Genomic DNA, 24984 nt, shown 5'->3' on the forward strand with positions numbered 1-24984 from the left:
AGGGATCTGGGTGTCCTTGTGCATGAATCGCAGAAACTAGGATGCAGGTGCAGCAGGTAATGAGGAAGGCAAATGGAATTTTGGCATTTATTGCTAAAGGAATAGAGTATAAAAGTAGAGAAGTGTTCCTGCAACTGTACAAGGCATTAGTGTGACTGCACCTGGAGTACTGCGTAGAGTTTTGGTCCCCTTACTTGAGGAGGGATGTAGTTGCATTGGAGGCAGTTCAGAGGAGGTTCACTAGATTGATTCCAGAGATGAGAAGTTTGTCTTATGAAGAGAGATTGTGCAGTTTAGGCCTTTACTCTCTAGAGTTTAGAAGAATGAGAGGAGATCTAATTGAGGTATATAAGATGATTAAGGGGATTGACATAGTAGAGGTAGAGAGGATGTTTCCTCTGGTGGGGCAATCTAGAATGAGAGGTTATAGTTTTAGGATAAGGGGTAGCAGATTTAAAACAGAGATGAGGAGAAATTACTTTTCTTAAAGGGTTGTCAGTCTGTGGAATTCACTACCCCAGAGTGGGGTGGATGCCGGGACATTGGGTAAATTTAAGGAGGAGATAGACATATTTTTAATTAGTAATGGGTTGAAGGGTTATGGAGAACGGGCAGGAAAGTGGAGTTGAGGCCAAGGTGAGATCAGCCATGATCGTATTGAATGGCGGAGCAGGCTCGAAGGGCTGAATTGCCGACTCCTGCTCCTAGTTCTTATGTTCTTATGATTGAGAGTAGACTGATGGGGTGGTAATTGGCCAAGTTGGTCTTGTCCTGCTTTTTGTGTACAGGACATACCTGGGCAATTTTCCACATTGCTGGGTAGATGCCAGTGTTGTAGCTGTACTGGAACAGCTTGGCTAGGGGTGAGAAATTGGCTAGGGTGAGCATTGTTGCAAATGCTTCAGGCTTATCTTTTGCACTGATGTGCTGGACTCCCCCATCATTGAGGATGGGGATATTTGTGGCGCCACCTCCTCCAGTCAGTTGTTTAATTGCCCATCACCATTCACGGCTGGATGTGGCAAGACTGCAGAGCTTAGATCTGATCCATTGTTTGTGGGATCACTTAGCTCTGTCTATCGCATGCTGCTTACGCAGTTTGGCACGCCAGTTGACCTGTATTGTAGCTTCACCAGGTTAACACCTCAGTTTGAGGTTTGCCTGGTGCTGCTCCTGGCATGCCCTCTTGCACTCTTCATTGAACCAGGGTTGGTCTCCCGGCTTTATGGTAATGGTAGAGTGGGGGACATGCCGGGCCATGAGGTTACAGATTGTGGTTGAGTACAATTCTGCTGCTGCTGATGGGGCACAGTAAAGGCCTCTTTGGGTCTGCAATTGAAACCTGACCCAAGCCCGAGAGAACCACATCCGACCTGGCCCGAGTCCTTTGATTTTTTTTTCCACGCCCTACCCAACCCGACCACCGGCATGAAGTTGATTATATTAAAGAGGCTGTGCTCTACCTTGGATGGAATCGCTCATTGCAGACTAATGCGGAGTCCGGATGCACGTTTTCCACCTTGATGTCCTGACTGTCACTGTATCCAACCCAGCCTACCCCGACCAACCCAAGCCTGAATGCCGGACCCGGAAGAGCGACCCGACCCTGGAATATGCCATCGGGCCCTATCGGGTTTGGGTTGGGTAGCCATGCTCTAGCCCACAGCGCCTCATGAATGCCCAGTTTTGCATTGCTAGATCTGTTCGAAATCTATCCATTTAGCACAATGGTGGTGCCAAAAAACACGATGGAGGGTATCCTCAATGTGAAGGCAGTACTTCGTCTCCACAAGGTAGGTCACTCCTACCAGTATTGTCATGGATAGATATATCTGTGGCAGGCAGATTGGTGAGGAAGAGGTCAAGTATGTTTTTCCCTCTTGTTGGTTTCCTCACCACCTGCCACATACCCAGTCTAGCGGCTATGTCCTTTAAGACTCAGCCAGCTCGGTCAGTAGTGGTGCTACTGAGCCACTCTTGGTGATGGACATTGAAATCCCCCACCCAGTGTACATTCTGTGCCCTTGCCACCCTCAGTGCTTCCTCCAAGTGCTGTTCAACGTGGAGGATTAGATTAGAGATACAGCACTGAAACAGGCCCTTCGGCCCACTGAGTCTGTGCCGAACATCAACCACCCATTTATACTAATCCTACACTAATCCCATATTCCTACCAAACATCCCCACCTGTCCCTATATTTCCCTACCACCTACCTATACTAGTGACAATTTATAATGGCCAATTTACCTATCAACCTGCAAATCTTTTGGCTTGTGGGAGGAAACCGGAGCACCCGGAGAAAACCCACGCAGACACAGGGAGAACTTGCAAACTCCACACAGGCAGTACCCGGAATCGAACCCGGAGTACTGAGTCATCAGCTGAGGGGGGTGGGGGTGGGGAGGGGTGCAGTAGGTGGTAATCAGCAGGAGGTTTCCTTGTCCATGTTTGACCTGATGCCATGAGACTTCATGGGGTCTGGAGTCAATGTTGAGGACTCCCAGGGCAACTCCCTCCTGACTGTATGCCACTGTGCCTCCACCTCTGCTGGGTCTGTCCTGCCGATGGGGCAGGACATACCCCGGGATGGTGATGGCAGTGTCTGGGACATTATTTGTAAGGTATGATTCCGTGAGTATGACTGTCAGGCTATTGCTTGACTAGTCTGTGGGACAGCTCTCCCAACTTTGGCACAAGCCCGCAGATGTTAGTAAGGAGGACTTTGCAGGGCCGACAGGGCTGGGTTTGCCGTTGTTGTTTCCGGTGTCTAGGTCAATGCCGGGTGTTCCGTCCAGTTTCATTTGTTATTGATTTTGTAGTGGTTTGATAAAACTGAGTGGCTTGCTAGGGCATTTCAGAGGGCATTTAAGAGTCAACCACATTGCTGTGAGTCGGATGGTAGAAGGTGAACTAGACGGACCTTAGTCTTTGTTCATCTAGAAATTCCTCTGTTCCTAAAGATACCCAGCCTATTCCATATATGACTAGGAATCATGGGGGTCAAGCTGTAGTGAATTGTCAAGAGATTTTGCCTTCAATCAGCAGGTAGTTGTAACTGAAATCAGGAAAGTTGCACTGAGGTCAAACAAAATGGAAGTTAAGGTAGTACAAATTTCAAATTATTTTTAAGGAGTGAGAGGATGCAGAGGAGAATTACCAGAATAGTTCAAGGAATGGAGGATTTTAGTTACAAGGTTAGGTTGGAAAAACTCGGTTTGTTCTCCATAGAAGCAAGGAGATTGAGGAGAGATTTAATAAAAATATATAAGATTATGACAGGCTTAGGTAAGTTAGACAAGGAAAAACTGTTCCCATTAACAATTAGTACTCAGACTAGGGGACACATTGAAAGTTTTGGGCAAAAGATGCAAGGGGAATATGATGAAGCTTTTTTTTTATGCAGCGGGTGGTAATGACCTGGAACTCACTGCCCACAGGGTGGTGGAAGCAGAGACGATCAATGACTGCAAGAGGACGTTGGATGGCCTCCTGAGAAAAATAGACTTGCAGGGCTACAGGATCGAGCCAGGGAGTGGAACTGACTGCATAGCTCCGTGGAGTGCTGGCATGGACTCAATGGGCCCAATGGCTTCCTTCTGTGCTGTAAATGACTCAAGACTCGATGAGTGGTCAAGATCAAGACAAATAAAAGCAAAGTACTGCAGATGCTGGAAATCTGCAATAAAAACAAGAAATGCTGTAAATACTCAGCAGGTCTGGCAGCATCTGTGGAGAGAGAAGCAGAGTTAACGTTTCAGGTCAATGACCTTTCATCAGAGTTCTGATGAAGGGTCACTGACCTGAAACATTAATTCTTCTCTCTCCACAGATGCTGCCAGACCTGCTGAGTATTTACAGCATTTCTTGTTTTTATTGCAGATTTCCAGCATCTGCAGTACTTTGCTTTTATTTGTCTTGATCTTGACCACTCATTGAGTCTTGAGTCATTTACAGCATTTCTTGTTTTTATTAAGGCAAGACAAACACTGCCTTGTCCACTCCAACAATCAACACCAAGTGGAGACGCAGAAAGTTCCGGATTGTCGTTGAAGCGAACTAATTGCAAATGTCTCTAAGAAATGTACGGTGTGCTTTGCAGTTTAATGCTATAATCTTTTTTTTTACAAAATTGTAGGCAGAATTAGTAAAATAAAGACAGGGATCAGGGGCAGGAAGGCTAACACTGGAACACTCATTGTTTCTCACCTCATCGCTCATATTGACAGTGTGTGGGCAAGATCGCAATTAATGGTGACAACTTGTTTACATATTCCGTGATCTGAGCACGTCAGGAACAAAAGGTGGAATTTTAATTCTCCCTGATTTGTAGGAAAGGAGTGGGAGCAGCTGAAATGGAGTGGCCCCTCCGTCTGGAGGATGGCAGACTGTGTTTTTTCCCCAAGAGTCACTGCTGGGACAAATGCTTTTTTTGATATATATAAATGACTTGGATATTGGAATACAGAGTAAAATCTCAAAATTTGCCGATAATACCAAACTTGGAAGTGTGGTAGACAGTGAGGATGATACCAACTGACTGCAACAGGACCTAGATAGACGAGCAGAATAGACAGACAAGTGGCAGATATAATTTAATACAGATAAATGTGAGGTGATGCATTTTGGCAGAAGGCATAGGGAGAGGCAATATAGACTACATGGTACCGTTCTGAAGAGTGTACAGGGACAGAGGGATCTGGGGTTCATGTGCATCAATCTTTGAAGATGGCAGGACATATTGAGAGAGTGGTTAGGAAAGCAGATGGGATCTTGGATTTTATAAATAGAGGTATTGAGTACAAAAGCAGGGAGATTATGCTGAATCTTTGTAAAACTCTGATTCGGCTACAACTAGTGTATTGCATCCAGTTCTGGTTACCACACTTTAGGAAGGATTTGAGAGTGCAGAGGAGATTTACCAGAATGGTTCCAGGGATGAGGTATTTTCCGACAAGGTTAGGTTCTCTTTGGAGCAGAGGAGATTTGATAGAGGTGTACAAGATTATGAAAGGTTTAGATAAGATCGACAAATAAAAGCTGTTCCCACCTAGGAACAAGGGATGCAGATTGAAGGTTTTGGGCAAGAGATACATGTGGACTGTGAGGAAGACCTTTTTAACGCAGTGAGTGGTAATGACCTGGAACTTGCTGCCTACGAGGGTGGTGGAAGTGGAGATGATGAATGATTTTGAAAGGAAATTGGATGGGCACTTGAGGGAAATAAACTTACAGGGCTACGGGGATAGAGCAAGGGAATGGGACTGACTGGATTGCTGTACAGAGAACCGACATGCACTTGATAGCCTGAATAGCCTCCTTCTGTGCCATTATGAGTCTCTGACATGTGGGAGAAAGGAATAGAAGGATATGTTGACAGGGTCAGATAAAGTAGGGTGAGTGGAGGCTCGTATGGAAGATAGACTAGTTGGGATGAATGGCCTGTTTCTGTGCTGTACTTTCTGCATAATGCTACATTCATTGCAATAGTAAAGTTGTGGCTCAATAATTATGAAAATGTTTGAGATCTTGAGTCGGATCTGAATTGTATTGGTCACCTGCTCTCCTTTCTTCTGGTGTACAGGTAGTTGTGGGAGATAAAGTGGTCTTGAATCCAGTCAACGCTGGGCAGCCATTGCACGCTAGCAGTCACGAGTTATTAGACAACCCAGGCTGCAAAGAAGTAAGTAAAAATGACACAATTTGTTAGTGAACTGTCTGCTGTTGGCAATCCGATTAAGAAATTAACCAAACCTTTTTAATGCCAGGTGAACGCTGTGAATTGCAACACAAGTTGGAAGATTGCACTGTTCATGAAGCACAGTGACTATCGTGACGATGTTCTTAAAGGGGTCAGTGCATTTTTTGTTTACCTCCCTTCTGCTTCAGGTCTGATTTGTTTCATGGATTGGTTGAAAGTCAGTTTAATGTAACCTGTTTACTGCTGTCAATCTGCAGGGTGATGTGGTGAGGCTATTCCACGCGGAGCAAGAAAAGTTCCTGACTTGCGACGAGTACAAGAAACAGCAGCACATCTTCCTGAGGACCACACTACGACAGTCCGCAACCTCTGCTACAAGTTCCAAAGCACTCTGGGAAATTGAGGTAGAACCTTTAACTGAGTTATATGTACTGGCAACGTTCCTTTTAAATCTCTCTTGTTTTTAATTAATGATTTAATGATTTAAGTCTGTGTATTGTTTGGGGAGGTGTGAATGAGTCGAGAATTCCCTCATTGACGATTTACAAAGCCAATCTACCTGTATTCCAACGGCCATGTTTTTGGGGCTTCTTACACTGGGTAATTTCTCAGGTTTAACTTTACTGACCACCCTTGTAGACAAACCCCATGCTCCTTATGAGGTGGAATGCACCCTGGCTGGTCCGGTATCCAGGTAAATAACAGTGAGACCTAGTATCACAACAGGGAAACCATGCTCTGGATACATGGATTACCAGAATGTATCGTGTGTCCCCAAGTGATTCTCCTCTCTTTAAAAAGGTGCACTGAATTCTTAACCCAGAATAAGACTCAAGTTGTAGACTAACAAATGATTCTGTTGAAAAAGAAGACCTTTATGAGCCGTATACATTATAGAACAGTGCATCATGCATTCAGTTACCTTCCTCAGTGCATCAAATAATAACAGCTCCACTTGTCTGTCCCTAAATACAGACTTCAGCTGCTGTAACTTCGTTTTGGCCTGGCTTTTGTTGGGCTGGCATAAAACTTAAAAAGCAGAGCTCGCTGCAAAGCTGGCACTGCCCCCTTGGGCAGGATTGTCCACAGTAATATGATGGCAACTCATTTGAGGTTCTACTGAAACAAAGGAAATGGATGATTGCATCTCTGTATGTCAACAGACATCTACACGAGGCTACACATCTCTCATCACTGTTGAACAGATAACCAATCTCAGGCAATAGAAAGAAAAATTGATTGAATGCAGTGACTCTGGCATTCAAACAAATTACACCTTGTGTTGACCAGAGCAATCAACACCCTGTGAAGCCCCCTCCAGCCAACCTCTCTGAGGCTTGACCTAGAAGGCTTTTATCAAATCATAGAATGATTACAGCACAGAAGGAAGCCATTTGGCCCATTGAGACCATGCTGGCTCTCTCCAAGAGCAATTCAGCTAATCCCATTCCTCCACCTGTTCTCCATAACCTTGCATATTTTTTTTTATCTTCAGAAACTATCCAGTTCTGTTTTGAAAGCTGCAATTGAATCTGCCTCCACCACACTCACTGGCAGTGCATTCCAGATCCTAACCACTCGCTGTGTACAAACATCTTTTCCCATGTCACCTTTGGTTCGTTTGCCAATCACCTTAAATCTATGTCATCTGGTTCTTGACCCTTCCGCCATTGGGAACAGTTTCTCTTTATCTACTCTGTCCAGACCCCTCATGATTTTGGACACTTCAAATCTCCTCTCAACTTTCTCCTCTTTAAGGAGAATAACACCAGCTTCTCCAATCTATCCTCATAACTGAAGTCCCTCATCCCTGGAACCATTCTCGCAAATATTTTCTGCATCCTTTCTAAAGCCTTCACATCCTTTCTAAAGTGTGGTGGCAAGAATTGGACAAAATACTCCAGTTGAGGCCAAAGCAGTGTTTGATAATGGTTCATTGTAATTTCCTTGCTTTTGTACTCGATGCCTCTGTTTATAGAGGCCAGGATCCCATATTCTTTATAAGCACTTTCTCAACCTGCCCTGGCACCTTCACCAATTTTTGCACATATACCGCTGGGTGTCTCTGTTACTGATATAATCTTTAGTTTATATGGTCTCTCCTAATTCCTCTGGCCAAAATGAATCACTTCACATTTTTCTGCAACTTTCAACTGCCATGTGTCCACCCAGTCCACCAGCCTATGTTCTTGAAGTCTATTTCTATCTTCCTCACAATTCACAATACTTCTAAATTTTTCATCTTCTGCAAATTATGAAATTGTAGCCTGCATGGCCAAGTCTAAGTCATTAATGTATAGTCAGAAAAGCAGTGGTCCTGATACTGACTCCTGGGGAACAACACTGTATACCTTCCTCCAGTCCAATAAAACCAACCATTTAGAGTCATAATGTCATTTACTGCACAGAAGGAGGTCATTCGGCTCATCAGGTACATGCCGACTCTCCGCTGAGTGATTCAGTCAGTCTCACTCCCACACTTGATCCCCGTAGCCCTGCAAATTTATTTCCTTCAAGAGCCTATCCAATTTCCTTTCGAAGTCATTGTCTCCGCTTTCACCACCCTCATGGGCAGCGAGTTCCAGGTCATTACCACCCACCATGACAAAATGTTCTTCCTCATATTCCTCCTGCATCTCTTGCCCAAAACCTTCAATCTGTGTCTCCTGGTCCATGTACTGTCAGTTAATGGGAACAGATTTTCCTTGTTTAACTTATCTAAGCCTGTCATTATCTTGTACACCTCTATCAAATCTCCCCTCAATCTCCTTTGCTCCAGCCTTTCCAACCTAACCTTGTAACTAAAATCCCCCATCCCCAGAACCATTCTGGTAAATCTCCTCCGCACCCTCTCAAGGACTCTCGCATCTTTCCTGAAGTGTGGTGACCAGAACTTGACATAATACTCTTGTTGGAGCCTAACCAGAGTTTTATAAAGGTTCAGCATAACTTCCATGCTTTTGTACTCAATTCCTCTATTTATGAAGCCCCAGATCCCATCTGCTTTGCTAACCACTCTCTCAATATGTCCTGCCACCTTCAAAGATTGATTTAACATTATTGTCTGTTTCCTGTCACTCAGCCAACATTGTATCCATGTTGCCACTGTCCCGTTTATTCCATGGTCTCAGCTGTGCTGAAAGGTCTATTATGGGCATTTTTTTATGAAATGACTTTTGGAAGCCCATGAACACCATATCAACTGCATTACCCTCGTCAACCCTCTCTCATCAAAAAACTCAATTCAGTTAGTTAAGCACAATTTTCCTTTTAACAAATCTGTGCTGGCTTTCCTTAATTAATCCACCCTTATCCAAGTGACTATTAATTTTGTCCTGGATTATTGTTTCCAAAAGCTTTCCCACTACTAGGATTATGGTCAGTACCTGTGCAAGTTCCACCATTACTTCCCTCAACATTCTTGGATGCATCCCATTTGGTCCTGGTAACTTATCTTTATGTACAGCCAGCCTATCTAATACTTCCTCTTTATCACTTCTTAGCCCAGTCAGTGTCTCAACTACCTCCTCCTTCACCATGACTTGGGCAGTATTTTCTTCCTTGGCAAAGACAGACACAAAGTATTCATTTAGTACCTCAGCCATGCCCTCTGCCTCCATATGTAGACCCCCTTTTTGATCCTTAATCAGCCCACCCCTCCACTTACTACTTTTTTTACTGTTTGTATGCCTTTGGAAGACTTTTGGATTCCCATTTATGTTAGTTGTCAGTCTCTTCTCAAACTTTCTCTTTGCCTGTCTTATCTCCTTTCTCACTTCCCCTCTGAACTTTCTATAGTTAGCCTGGTTCTCACTTGTTATCAACCTGATATTTGTCATATGCCCCTTTTTCTGCTTCCTTTTACTCTCTATCTCCTTCATCATCCAGGGATCTCTGGCTTTGTTTGTCCTACCTTTTCCCCCCTCATGGGAATGTACCTCGACTGTACCAAAATGATCGCCCTTTCAAGGCAGTCCATTATTCCGTTACAGTTTTGATTCCAGTTTGCCTGGGCCAGATCTGTTCTTGCCCCATTGAAATTGGCCCTCCTCCAATCAACTATTTTTACTCTGGATTGTTACTTGTCCCTTGTCTTTTTCCATAGCTATCCTAAACATGTTGGGACTATGATCACTGTTCCCTAAATGTCCTCCTACTGACACTTGATTCGTTTGACCCACCACATTCCCAGAAGCAGATCCTGCAATGCCTCCTTCCTTGTTAGGTCAGAAAAACAAATAAAAACAATAAAATTCTCCTAAGTACCCTTCAGAATCTCTTCCCCCTCTCTACCCTTTACACTATTACTATCCCAGTCTATTTTAGGATAATTAAAGGCTCCCATTATCACTACTCTATAGATTTTGCACTTCTGTAATTTCCCAGAAAATGTACTTTTCTATCCCTCCCACTGGTTGGTGGCCTATAGAAATGCCTGTCTGTTGTCCTAACTACAGAATCGCCCATTGCTATGGTAGTGTAATGGTTCCTTTGTTGTTTATTAACTCTAACCAAATAAATTCTGTCCTCGACCCCTCTAAGGCATCCTCTCTCTCCAGCACTGTAATATTCTCCTTAATCAATACTGTCACCCCTCCTCCTTTCTTTTCTTCCCTATGTTTCCTGAATACCCTGTATCCAAGGATATTTAGTACCCGATCCTGCCCCTTTTTGAGCCAGGTCTCCGTTATCCCCACAACATCATATTCCAATTTGGCTATGTGCGTTTGCAGCTCACCCAAGTAATGTCAAACTTTCCGTCTGTCAAGTGGGAAGTCTGACGAAAACATTTATCAGATGTCCTGTCATAAAACCAACAGAGAGTGTGGGGAAACAGAAAATAGGCCAGGGTGAGTATACCGGTAAGCTTTTAATTTAATTTGAGTTAATCAATTATAAAGTAAGACCTGATCAATTCATTAGTTTAAAAAAAAGCTAAAGCCAATTTGATAATTTATCATATAATTAAAATCAGTGCTCAATTAATCAATCAAATCGAGGGGATGAAGTTAAAATCAAATAATGGGGATAGTAAAGCTAAAGAAGTCTGAATTTTTCAGTAAATTTTAATCTAAGCATTTTTTATCGGAGTTGAGTAAAAACATTTCAGTTAACCTCCCAATAAAATAAAGTGAAATCAGCACAGGAGAAGCAGTTGAGTGGTGAGTAGCCGATGAGTCTTTATTTAAGTAATAAGTTTAATAGTCTAATAAATAGAGGCATGGCAGGGCAGCTCAGACCCGTGGAATGTGCATCTTGTTCCATGTGGGAACTCCAGGACACTTCTTGTGTCCAGGATAACCATTTGTGCAGGAGGTCTCGTCTTTGCAGCAGCTCGAGCTCTGGGTTTCGCAACTTGAGCAGCAGCTGTCATCACAGCGGTGCATCCGCAAGGTTGGAAGCTTTGTGGATAGCATCTTGATAGATAATGGTCATCCTGCAGCTTAAGGGTATGCAGGCAGAGAAGGAATAGGTGACCGCCAGGCAGTCAAGAAGGACCAGGCAGGGGTGCAGGAGTCCCCTTAGTTCATCTCGCTCTGCAACCAGTATTCAGTTCTTAATACTGGTGAGAGTGATGGTTCATCTGGAAGTGTAGCCAGAGCCAAATCCATGGCACAATGGCTAGCTCAGCTGTACAGGAGGGCAGGAGGAAGATTTGAAAAGCAATAATCATAGGTAATTCGATAGTTAGAGGAACAGACAGGCATCCAGGATGGTATGTTGCCTTCCTGGTTCCAGGGTCAAGGATGTCACTGAGCAGCTGCAGAACATTCTGAGCGGGGAGGGTGAATAGCCAGAGGTCATGATTTATATGGGTACCAACAACTTAGGTAGAAAGAAGGATGAGATCCTGCAGGGAGATTTCACGGAGCTAGAAAGGAAACCAGAAAGCAGGACCAGCAGGACCTCAAAGGTAGTAATCTCCCGATGACTCTCAGTACCACATGCAAGTGAGTCTAGAAATAGGAGGATAGAGCAGATGAATGCATGTACGGAAAGATGATGTAGGAGGGGGTGCTTTTGATTCCTGGATATTGGGACCAGAAGGCTGGACAGGTTGCATCTGAACAGAGATGGGACCAATGTCCTTGCGGGGCGATTTGCTTGTGCTGTTGGGGAGAATTTAAACTAACTTGGTAGGGGGGTGGGAACCAGGAAGAAACATTAGGAAGGATAAACAAGGTGCACATAGGATTGGGAGAGTCAGATAGCACTAGAATAAGAAATAGTAATGTATTAGGTGGGGTCAGACGAAGGGGAAATACTATAAAATCTAATTCAGGTTTGCAGTGCATGTATCGCGTATGGTAAATACGGTTGGCGTCAGAAATAAAAACGGAGTCAAGTGCACAACCTCCTTAAGAGAAATTAGTAGCTGATCTGCCACCTCCTGAGAGCCCTACCCCCCACCCCACCCTGCTCCAGCCCTGACCCATCTCTGTCAAAAGCGGACGTGGGCAAGTTAAATGTTGCGTTTGAGAATTTTAAAGTTTTATCCTCCCACCCTTTCTTGAGGATTAAAATGCAGCACCCCACCCCCTGCCTCCCCCCCACCGCCCCAGTGTGTCTTTCAATGTTAAACCCTTGGGCTGAATTTTATGGGCCCCTTAGGGACATGTTGGGAGGCTTGGGGCCCATAAAATTGCATAGGAAGGCAGGGTGGTGGGGGGTGGGGTGGAGTGTCTGACGCCTTTGGATGTAGTCCAGGGTGAGGAAAGCCAAGGACGGCCTTCCTGCCCAGAGGCCAATTGAGACCCTTAAGTGACCAATTAAGGGCCATTTAAGGGCCTCTTCCCACCGCCACTGATATTTCACCAGCGGCGAGGGGTGCCTCTGCCACGTGAGGAGGCTGCTCAATAACGCCAGACAGCTTCCCTGTGGGCTTGGGAGGAGGGAGACCCTCCTCCGTGGGCAGTCTGAGGCCCAGAAGGCCTCTGGCAGCAAAGGCTGCCCCTGTGGCATCACCCACCCCCCTGCCCTCAGTAACTCAGCACCCCCCTCCTCCTCACTTGGGCTTGCCTGAGTGTCCCCAGCGAGCCCGTTTCCCTCACTCCCTTCAGTCCAGGCTCCATAGCTGTTCCTGGTCCTGGGTCTCCTGCAGTACCAGCAGTGGCCACCGCTCCCTGTGGCTCTTGGAGACAGGATCCCCATCCTAAAGGCGCCGTAAAATGCAGCCGGGGGTCCCGTAAAGGGCCGAAGAGGGATTCCCCTCACCTTTTGCGTTGGGACCCGCACCGGCTGCATAAAATACAGCCCAATGTTTCTAACAATACAAATTACAGAATCACAGAATTGTTACAGCCCAGAAGGAGGCCATTCGGCCCATCGCATCCAGGCTGGCTCTCCGACAGAGCTATTTACCTAGTGCCGCTACCCTGCCTTGGCCCCGTAGCCCTGCACATTCCTCCTTTTCAGATAACAATTCCCTTTTGAATGCCTCGATTGAACCTGCCTCCACTACACTCTCCGGCAGTGCATTCCAGATCCAAAACACTCTCAGCATGAAAAAGTTTTTCCTCATGTTGCCATGGCTTCTTTTGCCAATTACCTTTTGCAAGTTAAAAGTTCAGCACAAGCAAACATCCATTACAATGCATTTCTTACACATTTCCTTAATAATTAAAATGTGAGTAAGACTTCCTTTGATCATATTTTCAGTGCTTGTATTCCAAAATCCCCTGCTCACACGCCGCATGAATATAACTGATGAGTCTAACTATTAAAGATACTGAAGTTTGCTTGAAGCTCGATAGACATGTTGACCCTTTTCATATTTCAATTTCCCAGGCTTTACTGCGAAAGAGTCTTCTTGTTTATTTGGTTAATTGGAGAGTTTCCTGTTGCAGGTGGTGCACCATGACCCCTGTCGGAGCGGAGCGGGACACTGGAATAGCCTGTTTAGGTTCAAGCATCTGGCTACAGGAAACTACTTGGCTGCAGAGGTAGGAACATTGCACATTAGTAAAAGGATACCACAGTGCTGTCAGTAATTACATTGAGCATTGCGTTTTTTGGACAGTATAACGACACAAAGGGGTGTGGATTTCTTTGAGCACTCATTTTGAGCATGTAGTCGTTCCTCATCCTCAGCTAGAGGAAGGTTCTGACTGCAGAGTGAACTCTTTTTGGTGCTCATCGATTTTGGTACTTGCAGTGGAGATGTTCACTGATGATTGCACAATGTTCAGCACCTTCGTGACTCCTCAGATACTGAAGCAGCCCCTGTCCAGCTGCAGCAAGTCTTCGACAATATCCAGGCTTGGGCTGATAAGTGGCAAGTAACATTCGCGCCACACAAATGCCAGGCAATGAACATCTCCAACAAGAGAGAATCTAACCATCTCCCCTTGACATTCAATGGCATTGCCATCACTGAATCCCCCACTATCAACATCCTAGGGGCTACCATTGACCAGAAACTGAACTGGAGTAGCCAAATAAATACCGTGGCTACAAGAGCAGGTCAGAGGCTAGGAATCCTGTGGCGAGTAACTCACCTCCTGACTCCCCAAAGCCTGTCCACCATCTATAAGGCACAAGCAGGAGTGCAATGGAATACTTTCCACTTGCCTGGATGGATGTAGCTCCAACAACACTCAAGAAGCTCGACACCATCCAGGACAAAGCAGCCTGCTTGATTGGCACACCATCCACAAACATTCACTCCCTCCACCACCGACGCACAGTGGCAGCAGTGTGTACCATCTACAAGATGCACTGCAGCAACGCACCAAGGCTCCTTAGACAGCACCTTCCAAACCTGCGACTTCTACCAACTAGAAAGACAAGGGCAGAAAATGCATGGGAACACCACCACCTGCAAGTTCCCCTCCAAGTCACACACCATCCTGACTTGGAACTATATCGCCATTCCTTCACTGTCGCTGGGTCAAAATCTTGGAACTCCCTTCCTAACAGCACTGTGGGTGTACCTACCTCACAGCGGTTCAAGAAGGCAGCACACCACCACCTTCTCAAGGGCAATTAGGGAGAGGCAATAAATGCTGGCCTGGCCAGCGACGCCCACATCCCATGAATAAATTTTTAAAAATTGAACTGACCTATTTTGACATCTGGTGTGCTTATATTCAAAAGATTACTGACATAAAGGGAGCATTCAGCAGCTATATCATAACCTTTACTTTTGTTCTGTTTACATGCTCTGCACTGATCCCATCATTTATTGTCTTCGATAATTCACTAACTTCCTGCTAGGACATTTGTAAGTGTCTAGTTACTTAATCCAAACAGTTCCGATTTGAAATGTCAAAACCTTATATCTACACATAAAGAAAGATCCTGCATTTATATAGCAGCTTTTACGACCTCAGGATGCCCCAATGTGCTTTACAACAAGTGAATTATTTTTGAAATGTAGTCACTGTAATGTAGTAACAGCCAATTTGTACACAAACAAGATCCCACAGACAGCAGGGTGATAATGAGTAGATAATCTGTTTTAGTGATGTTGGTTGAGGGGATAAATGTTGGCCAAGAGATTGGGGAGAACTCCCCAGTTCTTCTTCGAATAGTACCACGGGATCATTTAGGTCCTCCTAAAAGAGGGCAAACAGGGCCACAACTTAACGTCTCATCTGAATGACAGCATATCTGACAGTGCAACACTCTCTCAGCCTAGATTTTGTCATATTGGAAACCTGAGGAATGACTTTCCTCTGCTTTGTGCCATGAGCCCTTAGTGCCTGGGTACAAGACAGAGGAAAAATGGGAGGATTCTCTCCTTTGCATTGCTCTGGAATAGCCTTAGTTTCTTCTTGGTGGCGAGGGATGGGGGAAACTTGCACTTGGGAGGAGGTGTAAGCAGTGTCCCCTCTAAGCTGTGCGGCCACATGGTCATGCAACAACCTGGAAGTTACCATGCAAGCCTTTAAGATACCGTGCATGTGCGGCCACGCAAAACAATTTAAAGGTATCACACACTTAAATGAATAGACCACGCACAACAAAAAAGTGGAGGGAAGTTGGTGTAAGCATTCAAACTCAACGAGGTAGGAGTAATGTAGTGGCACCTCCCCCATAGCTTCATTATGTGAAAGCCAGTTGCCCATTTAAGGGAAAATAAGGAGATGGCAGATGAATTGAACAGGTGTTTTGCATCGGTCTTCACTGTAGAGGATGCAAGAAACATTCCAGAAATAGCTGTAAATCAGGAAATGGAAGAGAGGGAGGAACTCAAGAAAATTACAATCACCAGGGAAGAGGTACTGAGCAAATTGTTGGAGCTGCGGGCTGACAAGTCCCCGGGTCCTGATGGACTTCATCCTAGGGTCTTAAAAGAAGTGGCTAGTGAGATAGTTGATGCGTTGGTTTTAATTTTCCAAACTTCCCTAGATTCGGGAAGGTTCCATTAGATTGGAAGATAGCGAATGTAACTCCTTTATTGTAAAAGGGATGGCGACAGAAAGCAGGAAACTGTAGGCCAGTTAGCTTAACATCTGTCATAGGGAAAATGTTAGAAGCTATTATTAAAGTCATTATAGCAGGGCATTTAGAAAAATTCAAGGTAGTCAGGCAGAGTGAACATGATTTCGTGAAAGGGAAATCATGTTTAACCAATTTATCGGAGCTCTTTGAGGGAGTTACATGTGCTGTGGATAAAGGGGAACCAGTGGATGTATTGCACTTAGATTTCCAGAAGGCATTTGATAAGGTGCCACATCAAAGGTTATTGCAGAAAATAAAAGCTCATGGTGTAGGGGGTAACATATTGGCATGGATAGAAGATTGGCTAGCTAACAGGATACAGAGAGTAGGCATAAATGGGTCATTTTCTGGTTGGCAAGATGTAACGATTGGCCACAGGGATCAGTGCTGGGGCCTCAACTTTTTACAATTTATATAAATGACTTAGATGAAGGGACAGAAGGTATGGTTGCTAAATTTGCTGATGACACAAAGATAGGTAGGAAAGTAACTTGTCAAGAGGACATAAGGGGGCTACAAAGGGATATAAATAGGTTAAGTGAGTGGGAAAAGATCTGGCAAATGGAATATAATGTGGGAAAGTGGGAAATTGTCCACTTTGGCAGGAAGAATAAAAAAGAAGCATATTATCTAAATGGTGAGAGATTGCAGAGCTCTGAGATGCAGAGGGATCTGGGTGTCCTAGTGCATGAATCACAAAAAGTTAGTATGCAGGTACAGCATGTAAATTAGGAAAGCTAATAGAATGTTATTGTTTATCGTGAGGGGAATTGAATACAAAAGTAGGGAGGTTATGCTCCAGCTATACAGGGCATTGGTGAGACCACATCTGGAGTACTGTGTACTGTACTGGTCTCCTTATTTAAGGAAGGATGTAAATGCGTTGGAGGCAGTACAGAGAAGGTTTACTAGACTAAAACCTGGAATGGGTGGGCTGTCTTATGAGGAAAGATTGGACAGGCTAGGCTTGTATCCGCTGGAATTTACAAGAGTAAGAAGCAACTTGATTGAAATATATAAGGTCCTGAGGGGTCTTGACAGGGTGGATGTGGAAAGGATGTTTCTCCTTGTGGGAGAATCTAGAACCAGGGGTCACTGTTTAAAAATAAGGGGTCGCCCATTTAAGTCAGAGTTGAGGAGAAATATTTTCTCTCAGAGGGTCATGAGTCTTTGGAATTCCCTTCCTCAAAAGGCAGAGTGTTTGAATATTTTTAAGGCAGAGGTCGATAGATTCTTGATAAGCAAGGGAGTGAAAGGTTATCGGGGGTAGGTGGGAATGTGGAGTAATCAGTTCAACCATGAACTTATTGAATGGTGAAGCAGGCTCGAAGGGCCAAGTGGCCTACTCCTGCTCTTTGTTCGTATGTATGTTTTCCTCTGTGCCATCACACTCTCCCAATGTTATAGTGAGACCATCACATGCATTACCCCCCTCTCCAAATGTCACTCTGATCAAATGCAGTAAAATATTTGATCTCTGCATCTGTTGCTGCTGAAGCTGGCTGCAGTCCCAGCAGTGGCCACCGCTCCCGCTGATTGGCTGGCAGCTCTTGGAGGCAGGACTTCCTGCTTCAGAGGGATGGAAGTCCCACCTAAGGCCCAATTAAGGGCCTGGAGGAGTGGGTGGTGTACCATTCTGGCGTGGCTACCAGGCCAGTGGAGACAGGCTCCACCCAACATTTTGGCCGGTGGGCAGGACCTCCTAGCCAACGTAAAATTCCGGTCATTAGGTGAGAAGAGCAAATGCTTGTTCAAAGAGGTAGGTTTTAAGGCATATCGTAAAGGAGGAAAGCGAGGTGCAGAGGCAGAGAGGTGTATGGAGGGTATCCCAAAGCTTGGGGCTGAGGCAACTGAAGGCACAACCACCAATTGTGGAGCGATTAAAATCAAGAATGCACAAGAGACCAGAATTGGAGGAGTGCAGGTATCTCGGAGGGTTCTGGGGCTGGAGGAGATTATAAGGATAGGGTAGGGTGAGGGCATGGAGGGATTTGAAAACAAGGATGAGACCAATGTAGGTCAGTGTGTACAGGGCTAATAGGTGAACAGGAGTTGGTGCGAATTAAGGCACTGACAGCTGAGTTTTGGATGACCTTGAGTTTGCGGAGAGTAGAACTCACAACCTCTGACACCAAAGTGAGAACGCTGGCACTGAGTCAAGCTGACGCATTCTCTGAATGCAGCACAGTGGCGCAGTGGTTAGCACTGCAGCCTCACAGCTCCAGGGACCCAGGTTTGATTCTGGGTACTGCCTGTGTGGAGTTTGCAAGTTCTCCCTGTGACAACGTGGGTTTTCGCCGGGTGCTCCGGTTTCCTCCCACAGCCAAAGACTTGCAGGCTGATAGGTAAATTGGCCATTGTAAATTGCCCCTAGTGCAGGTAGGTGATATGGGATTACTGCAGGGTTAGTATAAGTGGGTGGTTGTTGGTCGGCACAGACCCGGTGGGCCGAAGAGCCTGTTTCAGTGCTGTATCTCTCTTTAAAAAAAAAACACAAACTCACTTAAAAAATCATTCCCACCATTGACAAACGTAATGTTCTATCACTTTTAACTGCATTGTAGCATCCTGGTTATAGTTCAACAAAGTACATCCACAGGGTATTGGGAAACCACCACAGAATGAGCATTCATATGTTCTGATATTTTTGATGTAATAGAACAAAAGAACAAAGAACAGTACAGCACAGGAACAGGCCATTCGGCCGTCCAAGCCTGCGCCGATCTTGATGCATGCCTAAACTAACAACTTCTGCACTTCCGGGGCACATATCCCTCTATTCCCTTCCTATTCATATATTTGTCAAGATGTCTATTAAACGTCGCTATCGTATCTGCTTCCACCACCTCCCCTGGCAGCAAGTTCCAGGCACTCACCACCCTCTGTGTAAAAAATTTGCCTCACACATCCCCTCTAAACTTTGCCCCTCGCACCTTAAACCTATGTACCCTAGTAACTGACTCTTACACCCTGGGAAAAAGCTTCTGACTATCCACTCTGTCCATGCCGCTCATAACTTTGTAAACCTCTATCATGTCGCCCCTCCACCCCCGTCGTTCCAGTGAAAACAATCCGAGTTTTTCCAACCTCTCCTCATAGCTAATGCCCTCCAGACCAGGCAACATCCTGGTAAACCTCCTCTGTACCCTCTCCAAAGCTTCCACGTCCTTCTGGTAGTGTGGCGACCAGAATTGCACGCAATATTCTAAGTGTGGCCTAACTAAGGTTCTGTACAGCTGCAACATGACTTGCCAATTTTTATACTCTATGCCCTGACCGATGAAGGCAAGCATGCTGTATACCTTCTTGACTACCTTATCCACCTGCGTTGCCACTTTCAGTGACCTGTGGACCTGTACGCCCAGATCTCTCTGCCTGTCAATACTCTGAAGGGTGCTGCCATTTACTGTATACCTCCCACCTGCATTAGACCTTCCAAAATGCATTACCTCACATTTGTCCGGATTAAACTTCATCTGCCATTTCTCCGCCCAAGTCTCCAACCGATCTATATCCTGCTGTATCCTCTGACAATCCTCATCACTATCCGCAACTCCACCAACCTTTGTGTCGTCCGCAAACTTACTAATCAGACCAGCTACATTTTCCTCCAAATCATTTATATATACTACAAACAGCAAAGGTCCCAGCACTGATCCCTGCGGAACACCACTAGTCACATCCCTCCATTCATAAAAGCACCCATCCACTGTTACCCTCTGTCTTCTGTGACTGAGCCAGTTCTGTATCCATCTTGCCAGCTCACCTCTGATCCCGTGTGACTTCACCTTTTGCACCAGTCTGCCATGTGGGACCTTGTCAAAGGCTTTACTGAAGTCCATGTAGACAACATCCACTGCCGTTCCCTCATCAATCATCTTCATCACTTCCTCAAAAAACTCAATCAAATTAGTAAGACACAACCTCCCCTTCACAAAACCATGCTGTCTCTCGCTAATAAGTTCGTTTGTTTCCAAATGGGAGTAAATCCTGTCCCGAAGAATCTTCTCTAATAGTTTCCCTACCACTGACGTAAGGCTCACCGGCCTATAATTTCCTGGATTATCCTTATCACCCTTCTTAAACAAAGGAACAACATTGGCTATTCTCCAGTCCTCTGGGACCTCACCTGTAGCCAATGAGGATGCAAAGATTTCTGTCAAGGCCCCAGCAATTTCTTCCCTTGCCTCCCTCAGTATTCTAGGGTAGATCCCATCTGGCCCTGGGGACTTATCTACCTTAATGCTTTGCAAGACACCCAACACCTCCTCATTTTTGATAATGAGATGACTGAGACTATCTGCACTCCCTTCCCTAGGCTCATCATCCACCAAGTCCTTCTCCTTGGTGAATACTGATGCAAAGTACTCATTTAGCACCTCACCCATTTCCTCTGGCTCCACGCATAGATTCCCACCTCTGTCCTTGAGTGGGCCAACCCTTTCCCTGGTTACCCTCTTGCTCTTTATATCTGTATAAATAGCCTTGGGATTTTCCTTAATCCTGTTTACCAATGACTTTTCATGACCCCTTTTAGCCCTCCTAACTCCTTGCTTAAGTTCCTTCCTACTGTCTTTATATTCCTCAAGTGCTTCATCTGTTCCTAGCCTTCCAGCCTTTACAAATGTTTCCTTTTTCTTTTTGACTAGGCTCACAATATCCCGTGTTATCCAAGCTTCCCGAAACTTGCCAAACTTGTCTTTCTTCCTCACAGGAACATGCTGGTCCTGGATTCTAATCAGCTGACGTTTGAAAGACTCCCACATGTCAGATGTTGATTTACCCTCAAACAGCTGCCCCCAATCTAAATTCTTCAGTTCCTGCCTAATATTGTTATAATTAGCCTTCCCCCAATTTAGCACCTTCACCCGAGGACTACTCTTATCCTTATCCACAAGTACCTTAAAACTTATGGAATTATGGTCACTGCTCCCGAAATGCTCCCCCACTGAAACTTCGACCACCTGGCCGGGCTCATTCCCCAATACCAGGTCCAGAATGGCCCCATCCCTAGTTGGACTATCTACATACTGTTTCAAGAAGCCCTCCTGGATGCTTCTCACAAATTCTGCACCATCCAAGCCCCGAGCACTAAGTGAGTCCCAGTCAATATTGGGGATGTTAAAATCACCCACCACTACAACCCTGTTACCTTTACATCTTTCCAAAATCTGTCTACATATCTGCTCCTCTACCTCCCGCTGGCTGTTGGGAGGCCTGTAGTAAACCCCCAACATCGTGACTGCAACCTTCCTATTCCTGAGCTCCACCCATATTGCCTCGCTGCATGTCCTCTGAGGTGTCCTCCCGCAGTACAGCTGTGATATTCTCCTTAACCAGTAATGCAACTCCCCCACCCCTTTTACATCCCCCTTTATCCCGCCTGAAGCTTCTAAAGCCTGGAACATTTAGCTGCCAATCCTGCCCTTCCCTCAACCAAGTCTCTGTAATAGCAACAACATCATATTTCCAAGTACTAATCCAAGCTCTAAGTTCATCTGCCTTACCTGTTATACTTCTCGCATTGAAACAAATGCACTTCAGACCACCAGTAATATTTGCTTCTGAGCTGTTGTTGCAGTTTCAATACTGGGGATGAATTTTCTCTGGGATTCTCTACTCCGGCTGCCAGACGTTTAGGGGGAAAACCTCAGTTTACATCTATCAATGGGGTTTGCTCTGAGCTTCTGCCACCAGAGCGGGAGAATCCCTGAGAAAATTTACCCGTTTTCCCTGTTGCCTAACTTTATAAACATGTATTTTTGTTTTTAGGTTAATCCGGATTATCAGAATGATCAATTAGAATCAAAGGGAGTGGTAAGTGAAAGTAATTTTGTCTAATTTTGCTTTTGTTGAACTGTCAGTCTCCCCTGCCCTTGTCTTTGTGGGTTGACCTGGTGGATAGCCAAACTGTTTGAACAAGGCAATCCCCTGGTTCAGTCTCCAGTCAGCTGCGTTAGCTGATTTAAAAAAAAAAAAAATTTTTTCTTTCCAAAATATACTTTATTCATAAAAATCTGTAAAAATTACATTGCCAAACAGTTTCAAACAGCACCAAAAAATACAAACATTGCAAGGGAGATCAGTTTCCTTCAATACTATCATGAGTTTCTTCACAACCCTTCCATTTCACTATTGTCATGCCAATTACAGTTTTACATTTACAGCAAATGAAAATATTAACGATACAGTTCGAGGGGTTTCCCATGGATCCAGCCCCTCAGTTCAACTTGGTGGGGGGACCTTACACTGTGTTCTTTCCCCATTGAGCCTTTGCTGTGGCTGCCCCAAGCTTTAGTGCGTCCCTCAGCACGTAGTCCTGGACCTTGGAATGTGCCAGTCTGCAACATTCGGTGGTGGACAACTCTTTGCGCTGGAAAACCAGCAAGTTTCGGGCAGACCAAAGGGCGTCTTTCACCGAATTGATAGTCCTCCAGCAGCAGTTGATGTTTATCTCGGTGTGCGTCCCTGGGAACAGCCCGTAGAGCACAGACTCCTGTGTTACAGAGCTGCTTGGGATGAACCTCGACAAAAACCACTGCATCTCTTTCCACATCTGCTTTGCGAAGACACATTCCAGGAGGAGGTGGGCGACCATCTCTTCCCCACCACAGCCACTGCGGGGGCATTGTGCGGAGGGGGCGAGACTTCGGGTGTGCATGAAGGATCTGACGGGGAGGGCCCTTCTCACCACCAGCCAAGCTACGTCTTGGTGCTTGTTTGAAAGTTCTGGTGATGAGGCATTCCGCCAAATGACTTTGACGGTCTGCTCGGGCAACCGCTGATGGATTACAGGGGTTACATGACATGGATCGAGTATTGAGCTCTTTTCCGCTGTATTGGAGCAAGGTGGAATCGGCTGCACTTCATGCTCATGATTGCCACCGAGCAGCCTCTGCTTGAGATGCAGGCGAGGGCGGGTCCAGTATTGGCTGTACTTGGCCGTAATTGAACAAGACTCACTCGGGGAGGTTTCAGAAGACTGCTTGTGAATTGTAGGTCAGCAGGGATTTGATACCTTTGAGAGGGAAGGAATGGAGGTGGAAGATTTCACTGGGAAGTGGCCTGATTGCCTAGATTGACACAATCGAAGCACCACATAAAAGTGGGATATACTTCATGAAGTAATTCACAATTCAGTCAGGTAATAGTCAGGCAAGGGATGAACTTGCATTTGTATCATGTCTTCCACTTCCTCATCGATTGGCCATTTTAAATCCCACATAGAGAGGATATGTTATTACAGATGGTGGCCATTGCTTCATCCAGGGTGCTGCAGAATCCCCACCTCATGTTCTCAGATGTTGACCTCATTACTACCATACCAATATCTTCAAATGCTTCAGCTTGGTTTTTGGTAGCACCCATGGACATGAGTGTATAATCTGGGAAGACACCTATAACAACAATTTGCATTTCTATATCGCTTCACAGGAGCGTTATCAGACAAAATTTGGGTTTGCACCAAAGACGCAGACATTAGACAGGTGACTAAGCACCTGGTCAAAAAGGTAGGGAATTCCGGAGCTTAAGATTTCAGATGGCAGATGAAATTGCTACCAATGGTAGGATGAAGGAAGTGGGGAGAGGGGCTAGAGTTGGACCATGGTAGAGTTCTCGGAGGGTTGTGGGGCTGGAGGAGGTTATAAAAATAGGAAGGGGGCGAGGCCACAGAAGGATATGAACATGAGGATGAGAATTTTAAATTTGAGGTATTGTTGGACCAGCAGCCCAGCACAGGGGTAATGGGTGAAAGGAATTCGGTGAGTTAGGATAACGACATCAGAATTTTGGATGACCTTATGTTTTCATCTGGTGTCTTGACCAGTCTTCCTCCTTCAATCAATGGCATGAGAAAGTAATCAACTGATCATTGATCTCGATGCTGTTCAAGGGATCTTGCTGTTTGAAAATGGGTTCCACAGTTACTGCGCATATCTATGTACCAGCAGTCACTGCACTTCAAGGTAATTCATTGAATATGAAGCTCTTTGCGATGTTTTTGAGAAACACGATAAGATGCAGTGTAATTTATTTTATTTAGTATTTAGAGATACAGCACTGAAACAGGCCCTTTGGCCCACCGAGTCTGTGCCAACCATCAACCACCCATTTATACTAACCCTACACTAATTCCATATTCCTACCTATATTCCCCTACCACCTACCTATACTCGGGGAAATTTATAATGGCCAATTTACCTATTAACCTGCAAGTCTTTGGCATGTGGGAGGAAACTGGAGCACCCGGAGGAAACCCACGCAGACACAGGGAGAACTTGCAAACTCCACACAGGCAGTACCCAGAATTGAACCCGGGTCGCTGGAGCTGTGAGGCTGTGGTGCTAACCACTGCGCCACTGTGCTGCAATTAATGGCAAATCTTCAATTTGGAATGCTGACATTCACAATGGAAACTATTTGTGCATTGGTGAAAAGTTTCCCCTTGGGCAAGAGATGACAGATTTTCGGTAGGTACAGATGCTCCATGCTTAGTGTTAACACTGGTTTCGCTGATGCTCTTGTATCAGCTGAAGCATTCAAATCGCCTGCCTTTGAGTTGGTGTTTGATAGAACCCATGCATCTGTAAAGTTGAACCACCTCTACCTCTTTCAAGCTGATCTGTCTTTGGAATCTTGTTTGGATAATATTGTATGCTGATGCCATGTTGCAAAACAATTTGCTATTGAAAATGGTGCACAGTCAAAGGGGGTCACAGTTGTATGAGTGTTTTTCATTTTTCTCGGTTAGCTTTTGATTTAAAAAAAATGTAATTCCTGATTGGCATTTGGAAGCAATAAACGTGACTGAACATCATTGAAACAGAAATGCTCAACA

The 24984-nt window shown here is 45.2% G+C and overlaps 1 protein-coding gene across 2 annotated transcripts in view; it reads left to right on the top strand.

Annotated features, from left to right (window-relative positions):
• The window catches only part of itpr2 (inositol 1,4,5-trisphosphate receptor, type 2), a 308108-nt gene that overhangs the window by 86707 nt on the left and 196417 nt on the right, over positions 1-24984 (top strand). For both annotated transcript variants that reach the window (XM_068058832.1, XM_068058834.1), the window contains exons 6-10: positions 5583-5681; positions 5767-5850; positions 5957-6103; positions 13547-13642; positions 21918-21962. In XM_068058832.1, coding sequence (XP_067914933.1) covers positions 5583-5681; positions 5767-5850; positions 5957-6103; positions 13547-13642; positions 21918-21962 — 471 coding nt within the window. The remainder of the gene's footprint in view (positions 1-5582; positions 5682-5766; positions 5851-5956; positions 6104-13546; positions 13643-21917; positions 21963-24984) is intronic.

The sequence above is a fragment of the Heterodontus francisci genome, chromosome 27, assembly GCF_036365525.1.
Source record: "Heterodontus francisci isolate sHetFra1 chromosome 27, sHetFra1.hap1, whole genome shotgun sequence".
In the NCBI taxonomy this organism is placed as follows: domain Eukaryota; kingdom Metazoa; phylum Chordata; class Chondrichthyes; order Heterodontiformes; family Heterodontidae; genus Heterodontus; species Heterodontus francisci.